This window comes from Mustela nivalis (genome assembly GCF_964662115.1).
Source record: "Mustela nivalis genome assembly, chromosome: 11".
NCBI lineage: Eukaryota > Metazoa > Chordata > Mammalia > Carnivora > Mustelidae > Mustela > Mustela nivalis.
In genome coordinates this window covers 56412437-56439857 of record NC_139030.1, presented here as the reverse complement: position 1 = coordinate 56439857, position 27421 = coordinate 56412437, and the positions used below count along the sequence as shown (strand labels likewise).

The 27421-nt window shown below is 34.2% G+C and overlaps 1 protein-coding gene across 11 annotated transcripts in view; it reads left to right on the top strand.

The window, feature by feature from the left end:
* SLC4A10 (solute carrier family 4 member 10) overlaps window positions 1–27421 on the top strand; it is a 307876-nt gene that overhangs the window by 156347 nt on the left and 124108 nt on the right. For all 11 annotated transcript variants that reach the window (XM_082691268.1, XM_082691263.1, XM_082691261.1 and 8 more), the window contains 3 exons: window positions 2064–2202; window positions 10045–10205; window positions 25311–25499. In XM_082691268.1, the coding sequence (XP_082547394.1) occupies window positions 2064–2202; window positions 10045–10205; window positions 25311–25499 (489 nt within the window). The remainder of the gene's footprint in view (window positions 1–2063; window positions 2203–10044; window positions 10206–25310; window positions 25500–27421) is intronic.

Sequence of the window (27421 nt, the reverse complement as noted above, 5' to 3'; positions counted from 1 at the left end):
TAATATTATAGAATTCCATAATCACTATATGTTTGCTACAGATTTACTCATTCTTTCATATTTTATTTATTTATTAATCTATTTAAAAAAGAGTCTGTTTATTTAGTTGACAGGGGGGGGTGAGAAAGAGCACAAGAGCAGGGAGAAGCGCAGAAGGAGAGGGACAAGCAGACTCCCTGCTGAGCAGGGAGCCTGACACTGGGTTTGATCCCAGGACCCTGGCATCATGACTTAAGCCAAAGACCAACGCTTAACCAACTGAGCCACCCAGCATCCCTCTTCTGTGTTTTAAAAAATACTTGAGAATACCAAATGTTTAGTTGGAATAACATTGAATATATGAGTTTTTTACTATTGAGCCTTTCCATTAGTATACATTCATTCATTTATTTAGGTCTACTTTCATATTGTTTAAGAAAGTTTTATAATCTTCATCACAAATGTATTGTATAGTTTAAAAAATTTATTCTTAGATAGCCTTGTAGTTTTGCTTCTAAAATAAATGGATTTTTTTTCCTACTAGGTTTTAAAATAACTTTTACTATATTATAAGGGTAGAATGGATTTTGTTTTTTGTGTCCATCTACCTAGTAAAGATTTCTAGGTAAACAATCAGATAATCTTTTAAAAATATAAACCAAAGAAGAAATAATGAAGATGAAATCCCCAGGCATGCTTTCTTTTTTTTTTTTTTTAATTCTCAGAAAGTGAATTAAAGAATGGGCAAATAAAGTTGGAGATCTTTAGAGTAGGGGATAATTGGAAAGGAGATGAAGTTATAGTTACTGGAATGGAGTATACTTGCTGAAGTGAATCGAGGTGAATTTAATGATCTTTCAGAACTTGCCCTGGAGTATTCCTCATAAAAGAAAATACCTTGATGTGGCTCTCAAGTTGTGACAAGTGCCTTAAATCTAATTGACTGCTGGCTTGCTTTTCTCTGCTAGGTGACTCATACCACCAATACTTTTAACCTGAAGAAGTTTATCAGAAATGAAGGATGTCCTCAGTGCCTTCGTCTTCAACACACACACACAAAACCTATTAACACCTTTGGATATCTTCCGTACCCTCTTTTCTGTAGCCAATACACAGTGCAATGAGTGAATACCACCTTGTGGGTAGCATGGGCAAGTAGGTCAGATTGGACTAACTGTCGTTGAGTAGTCCCTCTAAAAATGGGACCCAGTTATCTTAACTAAACTGGAAACTGTAAGGCTAGCCAGCTGGACTGGAAGCCTTGTAGGAAACACAGTCAATCTATGTCCCCAAATTATACAGGTCCCCACTTTAGACACCCCCAAATTGTGAACAACATGTTCTTTCTAGGAACATCATGCATACCCTTGAAATTGTGTGTCTTGTGTCCAAATCACACATTATTTTGCTCCCCTGCCAAGAACATAGTGACTTGTGGCATAGTCATGGTCATAGGAAGTCTTCGAATGTTTAGGCAAACACCAACAGTAGATGATGTAGCATGCAGGTGATTTGGGGTTTGGTTTCCATTTATATAGCATTTTGGAAAAGGCACAACTATAGCAGTGGAGACCAGATTAGTTGTTGTCAGGGCTTGGTGAAGGGGCAAAGGTGTGACTATAAAAAAGCATTACAAGGGAGTTCATGGTGAATTACATTCTGTATAATTTTAGTATAAGTGAATTTTATCATAGTCTGTTCTGAATATTATCATAAAGCATAAAATAGATGATGAGAAAAAATGTGTATGAATATAAGGGAGATACAGAAATAGTTTCTATGATGAGTGTTATAAATAATAAAAAAATAATCATAACATTTAATATTGTTTTTGATAATCTATACATATTATATTTACATTTTATATAATTATCTCCCAAATTATACTAGACTTCATGTAATGCTAAATTTAGTTCAGTTTTTTTTTTCTCTGAATTTAGTTTTAATTTCCCAAGTCTACTCTGGATGATTGTCACATGGAGGGGCAGGGAGGTGTGAGTTTGGAGTGGTGTTGAAGTTGGTGATGAGGCAATTTTAAGGTTGAAGTCATAGTAATGCATGTTCACGTCTCTCACTTTCTGTAGACACCCCATCACAGAGAGTACAGTTTATTCTTGGAACTGAGGATGATGATGAAGAACACATTCCTCATGACCTTTTCACAGAACTGGATGAGATTTGCTGGCGTGAAGGTGAGGATGCTGAATGGCGAGAAACAGCCAGGTGAGGATTTTTGTTGAAGGGTAAAGGTATAATAAACAATGTTCGTTATTGGAAAAGAGATTTGTAAAGCCACGATTTTGCAAACATCCATGAGCTTTGATTTCTGAAATTGCTCATCTGGCCTGGGCATATCCTACAATGGGATATGGGTCAGAATGAAATCTGAAGGCAGCAATTATAGTAAATAGTGATGCAGAGCCAGCAACAGCTGCAGGCTGAAAGATAAACAGTAGCGTAATCTGTGTGTCATCAGGAAAACAATAGGAATCTAAAAGTAATTTATTTCTATCTTTTCAACTGTTGGCCTATGCCCAAACTAGTGATATTATATGATAATCTGAGTGTGGGGCTTTTTTAAAGAAAGGAAAAACATTATAAGAGGCTTTAGGTATAGTCCTGGATTTATTTATGTACTATTTGGTGAGGGTAAAAATATTTTATAGTGTATTTCTAGGATATATATACATCTAAACATAGTATCTTTTTCAAATAACTTTTCTTTTCTTTTTTTTTTTTTTAAAGATTTTATTTATTTATCAGAGAGAGAGAGGGGGAGAGAGTGAGCACAGGCAGACAGAATGGCAAGCAGAGGCAGAGGGAGAAGCAGGCTCCCTGCCAAGCAAGGAGCCCGATGTGGGACTCGATCCCAGGACGCTGGGATCATGACCTGAGCTGAAGGCAGCTGCTTAACCAACTGAGCCACCCAGGCGTCCCTCAAATAACTTTTCAAAAATTGCTTTTCAAAAATTACTTTTCTGTCAACTGTAATTAATATTTCTATACTGCCATGTAATTGATGAATTGCTGTAAAAGAATAATAAGCTAAATTTTACATTTATTTTTCATTCATTCATTCTTGTTTTTTTGCTCATTTATTCAACAAACAATTATGGAACATCTATAATGTGCCAGGTATAAGGGATAGAGAACAACCAAAATCTTAGACTTGACTTTAACAATCTCACAGTTTAATGAGGGATTCAGACAAGTAAACAAAGTTGTATTTACTGTTTAATGAATGCTGTGACACAGTTGTGCACAATGAACTGTGGTCATAGCAAGTGTTGTCCTTTAACCACTGCTTTCCAAATTTTAATATGAATATAAATCACCGGGGGTCTTGCTGAAAAGTAGACTCTGTATGCCTCAGGCATGGAATCTCAGATCCTGCATTTCTAGTAACCTTCCAGCTGATGTGACTCTAATGTTTTTGGTTTGAGGATCACACTTTGTATAGCAAGGATCTAAACCACAAAGGTGAAGGAGAAGGGATCAAGATAGCTTTCCTAGAGGAGGTGATTCCTGAGCTGGCTCTTGAAGGTTGAGTTGGACTTAGCTAGGAAGAAAAGGTGAAGCGGCGTTGTTCTAGGTAGAGGAGGTGGGATATGCTTGAACATGTCCATTGACACAGGTTTGATTGCTTTGTTAGGTTATCCCTTCCATAGTCACACAGTTCTCAGTGTTAGAAATTCTTTCTGTTGGCCATATTTTTCAGTGGCCCAGGGATTGAACAGTCCTATGAAGGCCACTGTAAGCCACTGGATCATATTAAATTTCTGGTTGCATTTAATTATTGCCTTAACTCTACCCAGAGTTAGTGTGAAATTAAATGTTCAGTCACGATATTATAAATAATACTGGCTTAGTTAATTCTTGTTTGATAAATTTTGAATAGTCTTTGCAGGTGCCTTTTATTTAAAAAGTACTAGAAGTAAATAGAAGAAAATTAAAATGTCTATTACCTACTCCATCTCTGTTAACATTAAAAAAAAAAAACAATAAAATGAACTGCTAGTATTTAAAATTACCAAAGTACAGAAGGATTAAAAAAGCAAAAGTATCCTCTACTCTTCTTCACATTACCTTTCTTCAAAGGTAATCACTGCTCTTGTGTCTCTTCTCAAAAATTTCAGACCTAGATCTGCATGAAAATGTATGTCCTTTGAAGATTTATACACTAGGGATTACAAACAAAGTCCATGCCTCATTTTTTCATTTAATAATATATTTGGACCATTTTCCATTATTATCAGTACAGGGCACTCAATCTTCTTAATAATTGCATTACATTTAACAATACGAATGAACTTTATTTAGCCTCTCTTGATAAGGTTCTAGGTTGTTTTATACGTTTGCTACAAACATTGCTGTAGTGAATCATTCACATGTATAATTTTGGTGTTATTTTGTAGGTGTATAGGTAAGGTGAATTTTTAACAGTTGAACTTATTTACCAATGAGAGCAGGCTTTTAAATTTTTATAGATATTTGCAAAATCATCTTTATAAAATGTTTCAGTAATTCATATTTCTATGAACAGTGTACGAGAGTGTTTATTTTCCTCAAACCCTTGCAAGACTAAATCATCAAAATTTTATATCTTTTGCTAATTTTTTAAAAAGATTTTATTTATTTGACAGAGATCACAAGTAGGCAGAGAGAGAGAGAGAGAGAGAGAGAGAGAGAGAGGAGGAAGCCGACTCCCCGCTGAGCAGAAATCCTGATGTGGGCCTCGATCCCAGTACGTTGGGATCATGACCTGAGCTGAAGGCAGACGCTTTAACCCATTGAGTCACCCAGGCGCCCCCATTTTTTCTAATTTTATAGATGAAAAATAAATCTTATTTTTCAAAATTATTGGTAAGATTGAACATCTTTCCAAAAATATGCTTTAATTTTTTTCCCTGTGAACTAAGTGTTCCTTTCCTTTACCTATTTTATGTCAAATTATTTTCTAGATTTGCCTTTTTAATATTTTAAATTAGTGATATGTTGTTCTGTCTGAATTCCCCTTTTTAGTGAATAAAAAATCATGTTAGTTAATCATTTATTTTCTAAAGTTTTCTCTTATAATACAATAAATATAGAACCAAATTTGAAGTAGTTTTTATATGACTTGGTATATTTTAACTATCTATTCTGTGTTTTTTTTTCTCCCAACTGCTTCAAAACTAAGTGCTTTGGACTTTTTCATGTATATAATCTGAATGCTCATCTTTTTTATTTGGTGACAGAGGAACAATGTATGATAATCTTCACTGATTAGCATTATGACTTTTGCTCTCTCATAACTAAAGAATTATTGATAAGAAATTTAAAGTGCAAACCTCCCTGTTTAAGGCTGGAAACATCTCTCCTCAACTGGTTAGAAGAAATACTAGGTATTCCCGGATGGCCTGAAGAAAGGCTATCTATCTGGTGGGTATGATGACTACCAAGCTCTGGTTAGTTTGAATCTCTTTATTGCTGAAAGGTACTTTTTGGAAGCATTTCTTTTATATTCCTTTCTTCACTGTCATCGTACATGATAGAACTGAGAAGTACAATTGGAATGTGTATTTTGTCAGGAGTAACTCCTTTATTCTTAAAATGGCTGGTGATTTTTCATCTTCGAGATCAAATAGTGATCTGTTCTTTTTTTTTTTTTTTTTTTTAAGATTTTATTTATTTATTTGACACAGAGAGAGAGATCACAAGTAGGCAGAGAGGCAGGTGGGGGGCGGGGCGGGAAGCAAGCTCCTCACTGAGCAGAGAGCCCGATCCGGGGCTTGATCCCAGGACCCTGAGATCATGACCGGAGCCGCAGGTAGAGGCTTAACCCACCGAGCCACCCACCTGTTCCTCTTAAGCAGTAACTTCCTTGTGACTTGCTCACTCTCCTGAAGCAGAATAAGACTAGAATCTACAGCTTTCACTTAATCATAGTTGAACAGGTAGGATTTTATCATGCTCTCATGTATTAACCTGAACAACATGTTTATCCTAAACCACCAAAATGTATTCCCTTTCATTTATACAGAACAGAAGAGTTGATGTGTTAATTATTAGTATTCTCTAATGTTATTAAATAGGACCTGTGTTCTTAGCCATGCTTCTGTAACCCTATGCGTGGTACAGCTAATTGAGGTTCAAGGAGACATCTGATGAGCAGTCAAAATAGTAACAGACTCGAAGAGGAGGGTGGATGAATTTTGGCGAGACACAGTACGTCAGGGAAGAACAGAGCGTATTTATTGAGGACTTAGAAATGTAGTGAGTTTTAAAGTGGCAGAAGTAATTTTATTCTGGTTGCCCTAGTTCATCTAGAAAGACTAATTTTAGTTAATTTAGGGCTCCATCTGATTTTCCAAATGCAATTTAATTCTAATAAATCATTAGCATAACTAGTTGAAGCACTTCTTTCTTTTGATTAGTATTCCAGGGGAGATTAATAATTTTCTACCCTAATAGTAGAAATAAAAAGGACACTTTATCAGCACATTGCACCTGTCACATATCACATCTTGAATAATTCATGCCCACTGTTGTTGCCAAGTAAAACTTAAGCAAAGTTTTAGATTTTGAAGCTAAATTTTTGAATCATAATTTAATAAATGTTTGTGAAAGCCAGCTGTTCACTTTTAAAAACCCTAAGAGAAGCCATATGACAAGGGCTAATGAAATCAACACAATTACAATGTCCTGCTTATAAATAACATATAATGTTATTAATAGAAAAGCATGCAAAGATACCACAGCTGTGCAGTTATGAAGACAACATGTTTGACTCACTGTGGTTGCCCTTTAAAAGTCCTACCCACAAATGAGCTCAGAAGAGGCAAAGCAGGGGGTAGCAGTTGGCCTCTGATACATACAAGGCAGTGTCAAAAAAGATTATTGCATCAAAGCAATTTTATTGATGCTGTGAAGGCATTTGGTATTCAAAATTGGGAAAGATTTAAGTCGTCATTAAGATTGAGATGTGATGTGAATGTGAAGATGTGAGATATGAAGATAGTATGGATTAAGAACAGCTAGGGGCACTTGGGTAGTTCAGTGGGTTAAACACCTGATGTTGGCTCAGGTCAGAATCTCAGGGCTAGAGCCCTGTGTCTGGCTCCCCTCTCAGTGTGGAGTCCTCTTGGCTCTCTGCCCCGCCCCCACCCCCTCCTCAAGGGTGCATGGGCGTGGGCACCCGCCTCCCTCATCTGTAGCCACAAGTCTTTTCTCTTAAGAATCCATAACTTGGCCTAAGGCTATAATTTTGGAAAATATTTTACTTTCTATTTGGGTAGAACCAGAGAATAAAAAATCCTAGAAAAGTTAAAAGGAATTAGTAGGCATCGAATAAACAGAAGGAGTTAATTTCTAAGGAGAACATCTATTTCTAATTTGCAGAAGAATTTTATTTTGGAGGTTTTTAATATGAGTATTGTAGAAGAGACTTTCATCTCTTAATCCTCAAAGAATTCATGAAACATTTATTTTATTTCAGGTTTTTTTTTTTTGCAGCTTAGTAGAAAGAGATTCCAAGGTGTTAATCATGGATGAAAACAGATCCAGACACACTGTAGGAAAATCGAATAATTTCAGAGTTTAAATCTGCCCCTCCCTCCCGAAAGTGTCATACAATTGGCCAGCAGTTTTGATTTTTTTCATTGTTCATTACATCTCATTCATGCTTGTGAGACTCTTGCTTGCTGTTCAAATAAATGTCAGTTGAGTTTATTTGAAAACTGGAATAAATTGCAGCACTTTAGGTCATTAACTGCAATCAGGCATTTTGCAACTGACTGTCTATTCAATGACTATAAATCTTTAAGCAGGGTTTGGTGTGTGTGTGGGTAGAGAGAGAGAGAGAATGCGTGTAAAGGATATATATACATATATATGTATATATATGTATATATATAGGCATATGTGTGTATATATACATATATATAATTTTTAATATAGTCTTTTAATATAGTCTTTTAAAATAATTATTTAAACAGCTTTTTATCACTTTTGGCATAATTCTGGAGTTGGCCTAAAACACTGAATCTTGAAATGTTTAGAAACTTGATATTTGTAACTTGTGGGTTTCTTTTTATGGAAAGTATCTTACGCTTCTTCCTGTAATATTCATAAAATCTATGGCTGAATCAAACTAACATCTAAATATTTGGCTATCTTAACTATCAAACTGGAATTCCTGGAGATTCCATTCTTCTTTTCTAAAGGACCAAGCCTCCAATCTGAAGGACATTATACCAAAAGGAGAAATATACCTTTAGATTCGTTTTTAAAATTTCTTTTCAGAGACACACATAGATCAATGGAATAGAATAGAGAACTGAGAAAGACCAACCCAAAGTAGAGCTATTTGATTTTTGACAAAGAGTAAAAGCTATTTAGTGGAAAAAGAATTGTCTTTTCATCAATGGTACTGGAACAGTTAGAGATCTATAGGTAAAAAATACCTTGTAGTGTATACAAAATTAATTCAAAATAAATTCAAAATTCAAACATAAATCTAAATGTAAAATGTAAAGCTATACAAAATTGAGAGAAAAATATAGGCAAAAATCCTAGGAGGACCTAGAACCTACATGATGAATTTTTATACATGATATCAAAAGTATAAACCACAAAAGAAAATATTCATAAATTGGATGTCACCAAAATTAGAAACCTTTGTGCTGTGAAAGAGCCTGTTAAGAGGATAAGAACAAGGTAATAGATAAGTTACAAATCATGTATCTGACAAGAATATTATATAAAAAAATGCAAAGAACTCCCAAATTTCAACAATATGAAAATAAATCAATTAGAAAAATGAGCAAAAGCATAGTCTGGAAGTGACACACATAATTTCTGCTCACAATTTCTTGTGCAGAACTAGTCAATAATCATATGGTCTCACCTAGTCAAAAAAGGAGCCAGGAAGTGGCTATTCTTTACTAGATAGGGACAACTAGTTGATGAACAGTACTAAGGACAATCACATGCTTTGTGAAGTATTATGGCCCTATCAAGGCCTGAAAATCATTAAGAATCACTAAAATGAAAAATTCCCAACCGTATACACAAAAATATTCTATAAAATTGTCAGCATTGAAGAAATACTGTCAGTGATTTGGGGCTTAAATGTAAGTTTTTTCAACCTTCAAGTGTTTTATAAACTTATGATAGGTGTATCATACGTTGGAACAAAAATGACTAAGGAGAGGTGAAATGAGGAAAATGGTGGAAAGAAAGGGAGAAAAAGCAATTTAGGCTTTATTTAGGGTTCATTAAAAATGGCGGAATTAAACTAGTCATCTATTAGGATTAGAGAATAAGTCCCTAAAAAATGAGATTTAGTGGTGTGCAAGACAGTGGAGTCACTGGTTTCTCTTTATTCCTTCCATTTATCCCAGTTAAACAAACTCAGATATTATTCATTTCATTCTAAGAAGGCAGTGGTCTCTGATTTGGCATCTTGACATCAATGTTCTTCTGTTCTCAATCTGGGCAGGAAGGCCCAGGATTTGAGGCTAAGCTCCATTCTCATAGGTTTCTGTAGTCCCTAGGTAATGACTGCAATCACTAGATTTCATCCACGCAGGACTAATATGTATTTTTCTTGTAAAATATGCCCCAAATTATACTAGCACCCCTAAAAATCAAGTGGAAAAATTATTGAGACTCAAATATTCCATTTTAAGATCTCCTACTGAAGAAAAAGGAGTATTCTTCCATTTCCTTTTGCATCTTTTTCAATTACCATTTTCCTTCTATGAAGTGCCTTCGATTAATTCCACAACAGATTCACTGTGACTACTGAATAAACACTTACATACTTTTTTAGAGTTCAACAAACTAATAAAATAACATTTGATTTTCTTTGTCTTCTATACAACTTCCAATGACATAAAGAATGCTTGTTAAATGACATTAAAGTGAAATAAACCAAATTACTTAGACTAGTTTTTACTTTTGAACCCACAAAACCAAGAAGCAATGTGAATATCTTTCTGTTTCTACTTTTTATTCTTGGAACAAAGGATCATTTCATCTACAATGTAATATTCCATGTGCTGATAATGTTTATTTGTGTAGGTGGTTGAAGTTTGAAGAAGATGTGGAGGATGGAGGAGAAAGGTGGAGCAAACCCTATGTGGCTACTCTTTCATTGCACAGCTTGTTTGAGCTGAGAAGTTGTATTCTGAATGGAACTGTGTTATTGGACATGCATGCCAACACTTTAGAAGAAATTGCAGGTATATCTTTTTTTCTCTTAGTCTAGTTCACTATCTCGGTATAGTTGATTTTTGTTATTCCCTTTTCCTTATAATTATATGTAAACCTTTGGAAAATTAATTCTTATAATAAGCATATGAGACTTTAAATATAACTTTCTCCTCCCTTATTTAAGATGGAAGAAGTTGAATCTCAGAGGAATGTGGTCTAACTTGTCAGTGGCAAGTCTAGAACAAGAACCTAGATATCCTGACTCACACTTAATATATATTGTTTTTCACTATCATGCTTAATTAACTGTCACCATTGGGAAATTGAAGGGAAAAAACCCATAAAGCTAGAGATGGATTTTTTCCAATAATGGAATGCATTTCATTCCAATGCAGGAAATGACTCAAAAAAATCCACAGATAGGGAAAATGTTAATTTAGAACAAAACAGGGAAAGGTATAGCCATTTATTTTAAACTGATTTAAAACTCATGAATTCCAGAGGATGCCAAGCAATGCAGTTGAGATTAGTTTGTAATTTAATATTATGACTAGTCCCTAGAATGAAAGATTTGTATTAGAAACCTATTATGTCTATATAACACAAGTTGTTATGTTTAGGAAGCATTTTACTGTTACTCTAGAAATAGAGGAAAGAACTCCTGTGTCTTTCGATTTGGAAGACAAACACACTTTAGCAAAAAACAAAATAATACAAAAAGAGTTTTGAAAGAGTATAAATGAAATAGTTAATGGAGATTTTAAAAATAAAAATAAAGCAATAACTCAGGCAGTTTTTAAAATTTCTAGTGTGGAAAAAAAAGAAATAAAAGCAGTTCCATGTAGAATTTTTTTATAAAGTAGAAAGACTTAAGGGAGTCTTTAATGTCTAAATTATATTGTTGAAATGGAAAAAACAAACTTCCAAAACTCTGTGAATGTTTTTTTGATTACATAAATGAAAGAATATTATACAAAAAAAATATATAATTTATTCTTCAGAATAGTCTCATGAATTAAGTGTTATTCCCATTTTTCAATAAGAAAATAGAAATTCTGAGACTTTCAGGGCCCTTTTTCCATCTAAAGGCCTCTGACTGTAAGCTGTGTGTTCCTTGTATTACAGTACAACCACTGTCTGAAGAAGAAGCATGGCTTGAAGTGGATGTTGCCCACATTTTAATGATAGTTTAATTCCTTTAAAAATTATTTATTTGGTCATTGGAGCTGATAGACATGCATACATTGCAATATTTATGAAAAGAAAAGTAAGTGTGGAAAGACATCTTGGCCTACAATATTAAGCAAAAACAATCAGAACAGAAAAAAATGGTTTAGATAAGCCTTCTTTTCCTTCTTTCCTGGAGTTTCATAGTACACCTATAAAGAGCTTTCCCTTTAAAATACATAACTGTACTTAACCATATGGTTAAGTACAGTATATTTTTCGGAAAAACACAGGGTACAGTCATGGATAGCACTACCTGAAGACTTAGAGAAAAATGGTTAACTTGGGAATTATCAAACTTCTTGTGAATGCTGGAAAAGTAGCTATCCAATGTAATTTCTTAGCTTTACGTTATGGGGTCTTGCTGATAGCCCATAACATTTTTGTGTTTTAATTAGGAACCAAATGACATTTTCATGGTCCTTTGCAGTTTAGGAAGCTCTTTGTAGTAATTCTCCATTATCTTTTTGATACTCAAAACAAAATTGGGGCTTAGTATTATGATTGTTTATCTTACTTCATAAATGGAGAAATGACAGGCAGGAGGTTGCCCAAAATAAGGATTTTATTTATGTCAGTGATGGCATTACCTTTGAAAATGGATTAATCCAAACAACTTTAGGACTGGCTATATCTAATGAGACTGTCAGATTCCTCAACCTGCCAAAATTAACCTCAGAAAATACCCTTCGTTACTTAAAGCATGCATATTCTAATGCTTTCGTGAGAAATTTACTTCTACCAGAAAGTCTCCCATGAATTTGACAGAAACCCTGTTCATCTTATCACCTTCAATCAGTTTTTTGGTCTAAATTTATGTTTCCTTTCCCTCCTGCTGTCCCCTTCCCCAAGCTCTGTTCTGTAGAATATGGGAGGATTGTTAGCTGTGTTAATTCTTGCTTTTGAAAGCAAACTACATTTTCTGAGTCTGTCCTTACAAAGGAAAGTAGTTCAATGGAAGTCTTGATACCCCAAATAGCTTTTATTCTTTCTTCTCGTCTAATTAGTCTGTATCTTTCTGTCTCCAAAGTAGCTCAACTTGAATGTCCCATTTTCAGTTCAGAGCAGTCTGTAAAATGCCATTCAGAAGATGTCAGTGGTTTAGAGCTAATACTACATTTAAAAAAATGATTAAAAATACTTGTTGATCATTATTACCTTAAATTTATTTTCACTCATTAATGAGAAGAGATGTCCTCTCTTTAAGTAATTGCAATTTGACTTATTTAATCCAAAGGTATTTGTTTCTGCCCTCAATAAAATCTTACTAAGACATTTTCTCCCTATAGTTTGTAATTATTTTCTGTTTACTTTTTGCTACTTTTGCTTTGTGACAGTTGTATTACTAAGTATGCATTAACTATACATTTTTAAGACTTCTAAATTTGTAAAGTATTTTCACATTTATTATCACTGTAACCCTATGAAATAGAGAGGAGGCTACATCCCCATTTTATAAACAGAATAACAGGAAGTGATATATCATAGGTGGTACTTGCAGCGATGGGAATAATTTCTTTTATTAACCTATAATTATGTTTTGTTTTATTCTATTTCATGATAACTTATGACCATAATGATTAACAATAGGACCTGGAGCTCTTCTTCACCTCCTATTTATCATGTTTTTTTTTTTTATTACGTTAGGAAGTTACTAACATATTAGTTACTAGTTTCAGTTTTCCGAAAGTTAGATATAATATTTATCTTTAAGGGCTCTAAACTCTTAAACTTTGTGAATGCACAGGCTCTAGTATTTTCTAATAGAGAAATATGACCCAGATATTATTTTAGAATAATCAAGAATTTTTTTATCAGTCTTCTGATATGTTTTTAATAGTCTTAGATAATTCTTTAAAGAGATTTTTGTAGACTTAGCAGGAGAAAATCCCATTTGTATCTGGCAGTTCTGTCAAGAATGTCTGGTATAATTAAAGTAGGATTTTCTTTTGGACAAAGTTAATTTAAAAATGTCTATTTCCCAATGTTTCAGGGAACTTGGAATAAATTTTAACTTCTTCCTTCAAAATATTATTTAACCTTTTAGAATCCAGTATTCTTCAGATATGCTTTCTTACTGTGATTTAGTCTGATGGAGATTAATTGTATTTAAAATGCTTCTTAATTATATTTATATAAATCACAGGCGATTTTATGGCTATGTCAATCTCTTTGAAATTCAGTTCTATAAAGATTAGTAATGGAAAAATTCTCTCTGTATTTTTATGCTTTACCCTAATTCTGTCAATGGGAGTAAGAAATGAAAACCAAACCAAAGTTAGGACCACAGACAGATTATCAATCATAGCTCTCCATTCATTAAAACAACTTTTTTAAAAAAGATTTTATTTATTTATTTATTTGAAAGAGAGAGAGGGAGGGAGAAAGAGCACAGAGGGAGAGGGAGAAGCAGACTCTCTGCTGAGTAGGGAGCCTGACATGGGACTTGATCCCAGGAGCTTGAGATCATAACCTGATCTGAACGTGGCTGCTTAACCAACTGAGCCACCCAGGTTCCCCTAAAACAACTTTTGTTGTTTAAAATGTTCTATTGAAGGAAAAAAATTGAAGTTTGCTTCACTGAGTGTAGTCTGCAGGTTTGGGAGTATGGGAATAGTCACATATTGTTTAACATGTCCATACTATTACCATCCTTGTTCTGGAAAATAAATATTCTTTGGGTAGTTTACAATTTTAATATATATGTATATATACACTCCTGACAACCAAACTGCTGAATTTAGACCCTTCCTATTTCTTACTCCTCCCCACTCCCAGTCTCTTAAGACAATGGATTTTTAAGGCAAAGAATTTATATGATTATCTTCTAAGGGGCAGAGATTTCCGTAGAATCTGTAAATCTCATGATCTCTGGAGGTTTTCATTCAGTGGTTAAGATGGATTGATCACAATAAACTAATTGCCTGATAAGAATGAAAAACAATTTTTCGCTTTCTGAGACCTTTTTACAGAAATGCTACTAGTGTTCCTAGAGCCTGCTTAGTGCTAGAGGAGTGTGACCTATTTATCCTTTTCATTCTCACTTCTCCAGATATCAGCCAGATCCTGGCTTTGTGCTTTGACAGGCTAGACTGTGTCATTTAGACATCATCGCCAGCTGAGATTGTAGGACTTGACTTTGGGCCCTAAGCCATTATGGCTTGTTATCCTTTCCTACTTTTCAAGGTTAATACCAATATATATTATAGTGGTGAAGAGAACAATGAGGGTGATTAGTGAACCAGACTCCCATTGGTACTTAAATCTCACCTCAGTATGTTATATTCCTAAGCAAGATGATTAAATTTTCTAGTTCATTAAGATATATTTGATGCAGTTATACCTCAGAGGAGTTTACTGTGTATTTCTGTGTGGCTAATGAGCAGACGAGCAGTTTTTTTTTTTTCTATTTACTTTCTCTTATGTAACTGTTTCAGATAAAGACCTTATTTCAGAAAGACTGTGAAGCTAGTGACTTAGGGGTTTTTGTAGTGCTTAAGCCCGGAAAGACTGTACTTTGATAAGAACTAAAAATCATAACCGTGTACATAGGATTTTATATGCTTCATTTGATTCTGATTAGAATATTGAACTGGGGATACACATTATGGCTTAGAGATGAAGCTGTGGTACAGTGGTGCCCTTCTGGTGTTTTGATAACCTACTTTATAACTCCCATTATGAAGTTTAAGTGGCATATTTTATATACATTTTTCCCTCTTAACAAGGTTTCAGTGTAAAGTTACATATGTTGGCAATTTATCATTTCTTTTATTTCAAATTAATTCAAGGATATTATAACTACTCCTCTCCAAAGAAGTGAGGTATAGATTTAAATATTCTATACTACCATATATTTTCCAAATTGAAAGGGACTTTAGAGGTAATTAAAGTGATTATGGCTGATTCCTAAATGTACATTCTACCTCTTTCCATTGTAAGCAGCAAAGTAATAGAGCAAAGTTGGTAAATTATACTCACCCACTGTCTGATTTTGTCAGGCCTTTGATCTAAGAACAGTTATTACATTTTACACAATTGAAAAATAATAAAGAGAAGACTAATATTTTTCAACATGAAAATTATATGAAATTCAAATTTTACTGTCCATAAAAGGTTTTATTGAAACATAGCCATGCTCATTTGTGTATGTGTTCTTTATGGTTACTTTCATGTAGTAACAGCAGAATTCAGTAGTGGTTACAGAGATTCCATGGTTTACAAAGCCTAAAATTTTTATTTGACCTATTACAGAAAACATTTGTTTACCTGTGGTTTAGAGAACTGATCCCAGAATGAAGGGTAGTTCTTGATTAGCCCCATCCAGTCATAGGGGTGTTGTTTCCTTAGCCAGGGATGGTCTCAGCCTGGACAAGGCTATGTCAGTTGGAATTAAGAGTTTTTCCTGGGAAGAAGAGAAAGAACTTCCTTTTAAGAGAAAGTCACAAGAAGTCAAAGAATATATGGGTATCAACAAAGATATGTATTTCTTTGTTACTGTTGACACTTACTTTATGACCATAAGGAAAATCAGCCTTAGGTTAAACTCACACCAAGGGGTTGAGGGAGGAGGCTGAGAGAGTCAGAGGAATAGAATTAAATCCAGCCCAATTTTGATTTTCTGTTATGTGAGGCAATGAAATTAATTGCTTTATAGTTTCATTGGGGTTTCTGGATTTTTAAATTGAAGTATAATTGGCACATATAATATATTAGTTTCAGGTGTACAACAGAGTAGTTTGACATTTATATACATTTTGAAATGATCACCGTGTAAGTCCAGTTACCACCTGTCTCTATATAAAGTTAATATAATATTATCCATGTTCCTTGTGCTATGTATCACATCTCCATGACTTCTTTATTTTATATCTGGAAGTTTGTACCTCTTCATCTCCTTCACAGATTTTGCCTTCCCCTAACTTGCATTCTCCGAGAGAACTATCAGTTTGTTCTCTATATCTGTGAGTCTGGTTTTTTTGTTTGTTTGTTTGTTTTGTGTGTTCATTTGTTTTATTTTTTAGATTACACATATAAATGAAATCTTATAGTATTTGTCTTTCTCTGTCTGACTTATTTCACTTAACATAATACCCTCCAGATTCATCCATCTTGTCACAAATAACAAGAGTTTATTCTTTTTATGGCTGAATAATATTCTATCATTCTAGATAGATTGATTGATCAATCGATCAATAGATAGATAGAAACCATATCTTCTGTATTCATTCATCTGTAAATGGTCGCTTAATTTGCTTCTGTATCTTTGCTGTTGTAAATTATGCTACAGTAAACATAGGACTGAATACATCTTTCCGAGTTAGTGTTTTCATTTTCTTTAGATGCATAGCCAGAAAAGGAATTGCTGAATCAAATGATAGTTTTAAGAATAAATGAAACAAGATGGGATTGGGAGGGAGACAAACCATAAGTGACTTTTAGTTTAAAAATTTTTTTTTAAAAAATACTGTTTTCCATAGTGGCTACACCAATTTGCATTCCTACCAACAGTGCACAAAGGTTCCCTTTTCTTCATATCCTTACTAACACTTGTTATTACTTATGTTTTTGGTACTAGTCATTCTAACAGATGTGAGGTGATATCTCACTGTGGTTCTGTTTTGTATTTCTTGAAGACTAGTGATAAGTATGTTTTCATTTGCCCGCTAGCCATCCATATGTCTGTGGGAAAATGTCTATTCAGGTCTTTTTTCCCATTTTTTAATTGAATTTTTTGCCTTTTACTATTGAGTTGTAGGAGTTCCTTATTTATTTTGGATATTAGCCCTTTACCAGATATTTGATTTGGAAATATTTTTTCTCATTCAACAGGTTGCCTTTTCATTTTGCTGGTAATTTCCTTTGCTGTGTGAAAGCTTTTTAGTTTGATGAAGAAGTCTCATTCATTTTTACTTTTATTGCACTTGCCTGAGGAGACAAATCTAGAAAAATGTTCCTACATCTAATGTCAAAGAAATTACTGCCTAAGTTGCATAAGTTTCTTCTAGGAGTTCTAAGGTTTTAGGTCTTATGGTCAAGTCTTTAATCCATTTTGAGTTAATTTTTGTGTATGGTGTAAGATAGTGATCAAGTTTCATTCTTCTGCATGTAGTTTTCTCAATACAATTTATTGAAGAGATTATTTTTCCCTATTGTATTTTTTTGCCTCATTTGTTGTAGATGCAAACCCATGTAGACACATGGGTTTATTTCTGGGCTCTATTCTGTTTCATTGATCTATGTGTCTGTTTTTGTACTAGTACCGTGCTGTTTTTGAATACTTTAGCTTTGTAGTGTTATTTGAAATTAGGGATGATGATACCTTCAGCTTTATTCTTTCTCAAGATAGCTTTGGCTTTTGGGGTCTTTTGTGGTTCCATACAAATTTAAAAATATTTTTTTTAGTTTTGTGAGGCCACTTTATTTTGATAGGGATAACATCAAATCTGTAGACTGCTTTGGGTAGAATGGAAATTTTGACAATATTAATTCTTTCAATCCATGAGAATTGTATAACTTCCAATTTATTTGTGTTTTCTTGTTCTTCTTTTTTCCATTAATATTGTATAGTTTTCAGAATATAGATCTGTACCTCCTTGGTTAAATTTATTTCTAAGTATTTTACTCTTTTGGATGCAGTTGTGAGTGAGATTTTTTTTATATTTCTTTTTCTGATAGTTTATTATTAGTTTATAGAAATGCAGCAGAGTTCTGTATCCTGCTACTTTATTGAACTCATTTATTAACAATAGTTTTGGTGTCTTTAGGGTTTTCTACATAGAGTTTCAGGACAATTTTAATCCTTTCTTACCAATTTGAATGCATTTTATTTCTTTTTCTTGCCTAATTGTTATGGCTAGAACTTCCAATATTAAGTTGACTAAGAGTGACAAGAATGAGCCTCTTTGTCCCATTCCTGATCTTGGAGGACAAGCTTTCAGATTTTCACCATTGCATATGATGTTGGCTGTAGGATTGTCATATATGGTCTTTATTATGTCAAAGTACATTTCCCTATACTGACTTTGTTGAAGGTTTTTATTATAAATTGTGTATTTTATCAAATACTTTTTCTGCATCTATTGAGATGATTGTATGATTTTTATCTTTCATTTTGCTAATGTATGTCACATTGATTGATTTGCAGATGTTCAACCATTATTTCATTCCTGGAAAAAATATCTTTTAAAGTCATTGGTGTACCTTCTTATCACATTCCCTGCCTGCCCTATTCTGCAATTATTCTCTGTTTCTTTTCCCTTTTTTTTTTTTTTTTTTCTTTTCCCCTTGTGATTTGATGGCTTTCTTTAGTGTTCTGTTTATGTTCCTTTTTTTTTGGTATCTCTAGTCTAGTATAGGTTTTTGGTTTGTGGTCACTGTGAGATTCATATATAATAACACCTATATTGTGGTCTATTTTAAATTGATAGTCACTTGATTTTGGCTGCCTTCTAAAAGTACTCTAAATATGCTTCCCCCAATGTGTTTTATCATTTTGAAGTCATATTTTACATCATTTTTTGTGTAATCCTAACCTATTGTAGATAATAGTTGATTTTACTACTTTTTTTTAAGCATTCATACTAGCTTTATGAGTAGTTTATACAGTACCTTTACTAGATATTTTTTTCTACTAGTGAGATTTTATTTTATATATTATTTCAGGTTATGGCCTTTACTCTTTAGCTTAAAGAAGTCCCTTTGATATTGCTTTTAAGGTCAGGTTAGTAGTGATGAATTCCCTTAGCTTTTGCTTGTGTGAGAAACTCCTTTTTTTTTTCTTTTTTTTCCAATTCTGAATTATAACTTTGACAGGTCAAGCATTCTTGGTTGAAAGTTTTCTCCTATCTGCATTTTGAATATATCATGCCACTATCATATGGCCTGCAAAGTTTCTGCTAAAAAATCAGCACATTGTCTTATGGGGTTTCCCTTGAATGTAACTAGTTGTTTTTCTCTTGCTCTTTTAGGATTCTCTGTTTATGTTTAGCTTTCAGCATTTTAATTAAAATGCATCTTGGTGTGGATCTTTTTTGGATTAATCTTTTTTGGGACTTTTTGTATTCTTGGACTTAGGTGTTTGTTTCCTCTCCCAGGTTAGGGAACTTTTCAACCATTGTCTTTTCAAATAACTTGTTTTTGTTTCCTTTCTTTTCTCTCTTCTCTCCTAGGACCCCTGTAATATGAATGTTAGTATGCTTGCTGTTGTCTCATGGGTCCCTTAAGCTATCATCACATTTTAAATTGTCCTTTTTTTCTTTTTGCTGTTTTGTTTCAACAGTTTCCACTATCCTGTCTTCTAGGTCACTGTTTTTCAGTGTTATCTGGTCTACTTTTGATTCCCTCTAGTAAATTTTTCAGATTGGTTATTATATTCTTCAGCTCTATGAGTTCTATTTGGTAATTTCTTTTATTTCCTATCTCTTCGGTGGAGGTCTAGGTGTGTTCACTCATATTTCCCCTGATTTTGGTGAATATCTTTATGGCCATTAATTTGAACTTTTTATTCAGTAAATTACTTCTGTTTCATTATTTTTTTTCCTGGGGTTTTTATCTTGTTACTTTATGGAACATGCGTTCCTCTGTTTTCTCATTTTGCTTGATTTTTTGTGTTTGTTTCTGGTGCTATGTGGAACAGTTATCTCTAGCTGTCTTGAAGGAGTGGCTCTGTTTAGGAGTTGAACCTTGTCACTTAACCTTACCCTAATTCTTGGCTTACTCTCAGGCTATCTCTTGGATTGTTTTAGAACTTTGTGATTCAGAAATTTAGTCCCTCCTGGACACTTGAGTCTGCTGCTCAAGGGATATCCCTTGTGTAGGCTGAGTATGCCTCTTGGCTCTGGTGGTGCTGGATGAACAGCTGGGGGATGTTGAGGGGGTCAGAGATGCTTACCTCTGCTGTTAGGTCATTAGAGTGAGGGTACAAAAATGGCACCTACCACTGTTGGTGTCAGTAAGCTAGACGGAGTCACTAACAGTGACATCTGCCAGCATACCATCCCTGGAGAGAGTCCCAAAAGACTTCTGCTTCTCTGGTAGCTTTAATTTTAGCAAGTGAATATCCTTCACTTATAATCTAGGCTCTTTTCAAAATGTGTTTTTTATGCTGGGTCCTATGGAGTGTTGTTCTACACATAAGTCCTTTAAGAGCAGAACCTTCATTCTCTATGCCCTGTGTTTCTTCTGAACATAATCCCCACCAATTTTCAAAGCTGGGCATTTTGGAACTTCTTTCTCTGGTGCAGGCCTAGGGGTATCTTGTGTGGGGTACATACTTCTTTCCCTTAGTGATAAATGATCTATATCTAAATTTTTTATAATGTTTTATACATGTGTGTGTATATACATACTTATACACACACACACACACACACACACACACACGTATTTTTTGAGCTACCTCCTGATTGTGGGTTGCCCCTCTGAGGGTGGGGTTTTTGGTGAGAGCATGTCTCTGCCTCTCTTACCAGTCTTGATGTAGTCCTTTTATCCTTTGTTGTGGATCAGGTGTTCAGGTAGTTCTCAGGGCCTTTTAGGGGCCATTTTTTCCATATGTAGCTGTATATTTGTTTTGTCCATGGGAAGAAGTGAATTCATATCTTCCTACACTACCATCCTGAACTACCTCTTCTGAGGTTTCCATTATTGATATACTCTACTTTGCCTCCACTTGATATACAGTTACAAATAAATATGAAAGCATTAAAACCACCGCAAAATCAAAACCAGGGACCCATAACCTACTTAATGGAAATGCAAAGGAAATCTTGTACTGGGAAATATTTACTCAAGGTCTCAATATTCTAATCTGTCCATTAAACACTTTATGTCCTTAGGCCTACAGCATATGAGATAGATACTACCTCCATTTTATAAATAAGAGCCCTCAGTTTATCCAACTTTACAAGATCGCACAGCTAGAATGTGGTACAGTGACCCAAGTCTGTTTCCCTAGTCCTTCCCTTTTACACTGATGCAAACATTGTTTGTATGGGAAAATTCTGCTAATACTCAATTTTTTGTTGCACTAAGTAGGACTGTGGAAGGCAATTCACTTTGATATGTTTGTTTATTTAAGGAGTTAGAGCTTCAAAAAAATTAAGTAGAGTTAATATTTGATCATTTTAGGGCAGATTAATTGTACTGTATTGTTTTTAAATTATGAATTTAGATTTTAGAGCAGCTTCAATTTCACAGAAAAGTTGAGGGAAAAGTTGATTTTGCACATGCATAGCCTCCCTCATTATCAACAGCTCCCACCAGAATGTTATGTTGGTTACAACTGATGAACTTACATTGACACATCACTATCACATAATGTTCATGATTAACATCAGGATTCACTCTGAGTGTTATATAGTTTCTTTGGGTTTGGACAAAAGTATAATGACATGTATCCAACAGTTTGATATCATGAGTATTTTCACTGCCCTAAAAATCCTGTGTCATTTATTTCTTTCTTCCAAATCCCCTCATTTTGAAAAAGGAGATACTTTTGTGATTGGTTAGTGTACTTTAATAATTTTTATTACACAAATCTCCTTATGCAAAAAATTAAAATGTTATGAAACTGCTGATAACCATTTTTGACTTTCAAAAATGGTAGTTTTATATGGGTCAATCTAATTCTAAGGTAAAACTTTAAAGTTTCTCTTTACTCCTACTCCTACCCATTCTTACACAATTTGGAATGTATCGTTACGGTGTCCTTTCTCTTGATGTGCATATATGCCATAAATGGAATTATACAGTATAAGTTATTTTGCAACTTTTATTATTTTTCTAAAATCAGAATTGGCTGCTTATTAAATTGAAAAAATCTAAAAATTATTATTGAAGTATAAAAAATTTTATTGAAGTATAGTTGGCATATAACTATATGTATATATTAGTTTTAGGTGTACAACTTATTGATTCAGTTGTATATATTAGTTTCAGGTGTACAACTTATTGATTCAGCAATTCTATACATTACTCAGTGTTCACCTTAGTAAGTATAGTCACAATCTGTTCCCATACTATGTTATTACAATATTATTGACTCTATTCCCCACATTGTACCTTTCATCTCCATGACTTATTTACTTTATAAGTGGAAGTTATACCTCTTAATTTCCTTTATCTATTTCATTCATCTCTCTACCTACCTCTGTGCTGGCAACCAGCAGTTCGTTCTCTATATTTAAGAGTCTATTTGTTTGTTTGTTCATTTCTTTTGTTATTTAGATTTCATATGTAAGAGGAATCTATATGGTATTTGTCTTTGTCTGACTTACTTCACTTAGCATAATATCCTTTAGGACCATCAATGTTATCACAGATGTCAAGCCTTTCCTCTTTTTTATTGCTAATATTCTTATATATATAATATATATTCCTATATATATATAATGTGGTGTATATATATATATATATATATATATAATGTGATATATATGTCTTTTATAAATATATATATACGTGTGTGTGTATATATATATATAAAATGTGGTATATATATTATATATATACCACATCTTTATCCATTCATCTATCAATGGATACTTGGGTGGCTTCCATATCTTGCTGGTTGTAAATTATGTTGCAATAAGCATGGGGAAGCATTTATCTTTTTTTTTTTTTTTAAAGATTTTATTTATTTATTTTTCAGAGAGAGAGAGTGAGCACACAGGCAGGAGGGAGAAGCAGGCTCCCTGCTGAGCAAGGAGCCCAATGTAGGACTCAAACTCAGTACCCTGGGATCATGACCTGAGCTGAAGGTAGATGCTTAACCAACTGAGCCACCCAGGCATCCCAGCATTTGCCATTTGTCTTTTTAAATTAATTTTTACATTTTCTTTGGGTTATTACCCATTAGTGGACTTACTGTGTCATATAGTAATTTTATTTTAATTTTTTGAGGAACCTCCATACTGTTTTCCACAGTGGTTGCACCAATTTACAATCACACCAACAGCGGGAACAAGGGTTCCCTTTCCTCCTCATTCTCTCTAACACTTGATGTTTCTTGTCTTTTTTGATACTAGCCATTCTGACAGGCGTAAGGAGATATCTCATTGTAGTTTTGATTTACATCTCCTGATGATTAGTGATGCTGAACATTTTTCCCTGTGCTTATTGGCCACCTGTATTCTTTTCTTTAAAAAAAATGTCTCTTCAGGTTCTGTGTAATCAGGTTGTTCATTTATTTATTTTGGTGTTGACTTGTATGAGCTCTTTATGTATTTTGGGTATTGGTCCCTTATCAGATATATGATTTGCAAATATCTTCTACCATTTGGGAGGTTGTCTTTATTTTGTTGGTGCTTTCCTTTGCTGTGCAGAAGCTTTTTATATTGATATAGTCCCATGTTTTTGTTGTCATTGTTTCTGGAGTCAGATCCAGTTAGGAGTTGCTTTGAAGGGATGCCTGCAGAGACAAGAGGTTGGGTGGGGTAGATCCACATGAGAATGCTCAGGTGAGGCACAGAGTACTATCAGGGTAGATGGAGAGTATAGAATTGGCTCCCATCAATGTCCTGCTGTCGAGGCTGGAGGAAGGGAAGAGGAATGTCACCTGCTAGTGCTTTTGCTCTCAGAGAAATCTCCTGCCTCTCCGGTATACTTTCTAAGATTAGTCAATAAGTTTCCTTCACCTGTATCTCAGGCACTTTTCAAACTGATGTATCTTCAGCTGAATTATTTAGAATGCTCTCTTTTTAGGAGTGGGAACTCAAGTTTCCTCTTGCCCTCAGGCTCCTCTGAAGTTAAGCCTGCTAATTTTAAAGGTCCTGGAGTTAAGTCTTGCTGGTTTTTAAAGGGAGATGTTAAGGGGTTAGTCCTCGCAATGTGGGTCCTCAGTCCTAGTATTGGCAGGTGTGGGGTCTGATCCTCTTGCCTTTCCATGTTTGTGATGTCCCTCCTATTTGTGATTCATACTTCCAGGGGTTTGGTTCCCAACCACAAACCCCTTGATTGCTTACCCTTTTGATTGTGGCCTTCTCTCTATGCCTAGCTGTGGAAGATCTGTTCTGCCAGTCTTCAGGTCATTTTCAGAGTTAGTTGTGTAAATGTAGCTATTGTTAATTGTATTGTTAATTGTGGGACAAGGTAAGCTCAGGATCCTCCTACTTCACCATCTTCCCTCTTTCTTCCTACAATGACATTTATTGAAGTGGGTTTGTATTACCAAGAAACTTAAAATTCCTTTACTCACCTATTTATTTTATAGGCATTTCTGATACTGCATATGGTAAATATTATAAATATTATATAATATTATAAATATTATAAATATTATAGCCCTCTGAAATCTCACCTTTATTCTTTGTTTTATAGTTCTAGGAGAACTCTTTAATATAAATACATTTTCAAGGATGTTTTGAGGGGGCTGACTTTATATGAGTGTAAGAGTTGTTTATTCTCCAAATGCAACCAACTAAATAGCTGCCTAAGTCTCCCTGCATCAGATTTTTACAGATGGACTTTTGTTCACTTAAAGAGAAAACACGGAAATTATTTTCTACTGGAAAAAGGGAAAAAACCATATTAAAATATAAACATAAACCACTTTACAATCTTAAACATACTAATTATATTAATATTACCCCTGCCACTGTTTTCTCCCATCAATGTAAATAATAGAGAATATAAAGAACTTGTTCACAATGCAACTATGTCCATTTAAAAAATAATACTTCATGAAGTTATTACATATTTAAAGTTGAATGATTTATAGTAAAAATTTTCCCAACTTTTTTGTGCAACGTTTTAACAAAAAGTCACAACTATTTGAGATTTTTAAAGGAATTCATCCTATTTTAAGATGAATCATGTTATCTGGAACATGTATATTTGGACTCAGTGGTTTGCTGCTTGCATACTTTGTTAACCTATCGTGCTAATCTTTTTTTGCCTTCCTTCTTCAGATATGGTCCTTGACCAACAAGTGAGCTCAGGTCAGCTCAATGAGGATGTACGCCACAGGGTTCATGAGGCACTGATGAAACAGCATCATCACCAGAATCAGAAAAAACTCACCAATAGAATTCCCATAGTTCGTTCCTTTGCTGATATTGGCAAGAAACAATCAGAACCAAATTCCATGGATAAAAATGGTAAATGTTTCTTTATTGTACTCTTTTATGTTTATTAGAGATATCTGGAATTTCAAAGTGCTTCCAAATTCTTTAAAATATATTTTATTTGAAAATGATCTATTGTAATACAGATCGTTGTAGTAGAGTTATTTCTTTTTTATACATATATAGTCTGATTTTCAAGTATCAAATTGTAGAAATTTTAATGAAGAATTTAAATTTCCTGAAATGCTCATGAAAGAATGAAGAGGAAACTTTTATTTAATAACCAGTTACACACTCAGATGCAACCCCATCGTCTCCACCCCACAACCTGAGAATGTAATATAATGCTTTGAATTATGGCTTTTTAAAGTTAAAATGAATAATGGTCACCAGTTACTGTTTGTGGAAAAGAGCTAATGTTTTCATGTTAATCATAGTCAACAAATTCGATGAGGGGCTATGATTAAAAAGACCAACTAGAACATTGCTTGTGGCTCTAATGCACATTAAGCTTGATTTCCAGTTCATAGGCTCATTGGTGTTTGCAGTGCTACATCTTCAATGCCCATGGAGCCACAGTGTACTTACTATCTTCACACACCAACACAGATGACACCAATCACTGTTTTTTGGCACTTATGACTTACTCTTTATGGCTTGTGCATTCAGACTGTTTTATCCTTCTTTTGTATTTTGTTCTCTCCTTGCATCTCTTTGAACCTTCATCGTTTATGCTAAAGAAGTTGCTTAGGAATCTATCCTTTATTGTGAAGAAAGATAAACTTATCATGAGGATGATAGGAATTTGTTAGACTTTCATCAGCTACACAAAGTCCCAGTTTTAAAAGATAAAAATTTAATGAAAAGTAATCTCAAATGTACTAGAAAGACTCTGACTTGCACAAAAGCTTTAAAGCATGTATATTTCAGCATGGACTATTTTGTGTCATTTCACTCTTACTTTCAATAGCTGTAGAGATGCCTTAAATACAAATGCATGAAAATGAGTTTTCTCCACATTGTGCTTTAAATGGGATTTTAAAATAACTACTACTAAATCAAATATATGCGTGTAGAAGAAATGCTTTGATAAATCAACAAAGATGATTAGATGTACTATTGTTTCAGAGCACAGAAATAGTTCTTAATGGCAAAATGATTTTTGAAATACTTTTTGATTTTTTAAATCATTGTTGTCATATAGCAGTCTGTAGTTGTGCATACACAGGTGTCCCCTGCTTTCTGAAAATTCACATTATGCCACTTCACTTTGGTTCTTCTTCTTTTTTTTAAAATTTTATTTATTTATTTGACAGAGAGAGATCACAAGTAGGCTGAGAGACAGGCAGAGAGAGAGAAAGGGAAGCAGGCTCCCCGCTGAGCAGAGAGCCCGATGCGGGGCTCGATCCCAGGACCCTGGGATCATGACCTGAGCTGAAGGCAGAGGCTTAACCCACTGAGCCACCCAGGTGCCCCCACTTTGGTTCTTTTTAAAGACTTATTTATTTGAGAAAGAAAGAGAGGGCACGCATGTATGTGTGCATGTCGGTGGAGGGGCTGTGGGAGAGAGAGAGAGTGAATCTCCAGTAAACTCCCTTCTGAGCATGGAGTGCAATTCTGGGCTCAATCCCATGCCCCTGAGATCATGACCTAGGCTAAAATCGAGTTGGTTGCTTAACCCACTGAGCCACCCAGGAGCCCCATGCAACTTCACTTTTATGGAAGACCTGCATTAGTACCTATTTTCATTAACCAAAAGAAATCCAGAGAGGATTTTGCTTTTATGGAAAAAAAAAAAAAAAAAAGCTGTTATTATACTCCTGTAGGTCTTAAAAATGAAGTGGTACAAGGCAAACTTTCAGAAAGAAGGGTATCATAGGAACATTATTTTTGTGTAGCAAGGGGAGCTTTAGTAAGTTCAATTAAGTACTTTGTAACATATACCAACTTGTATT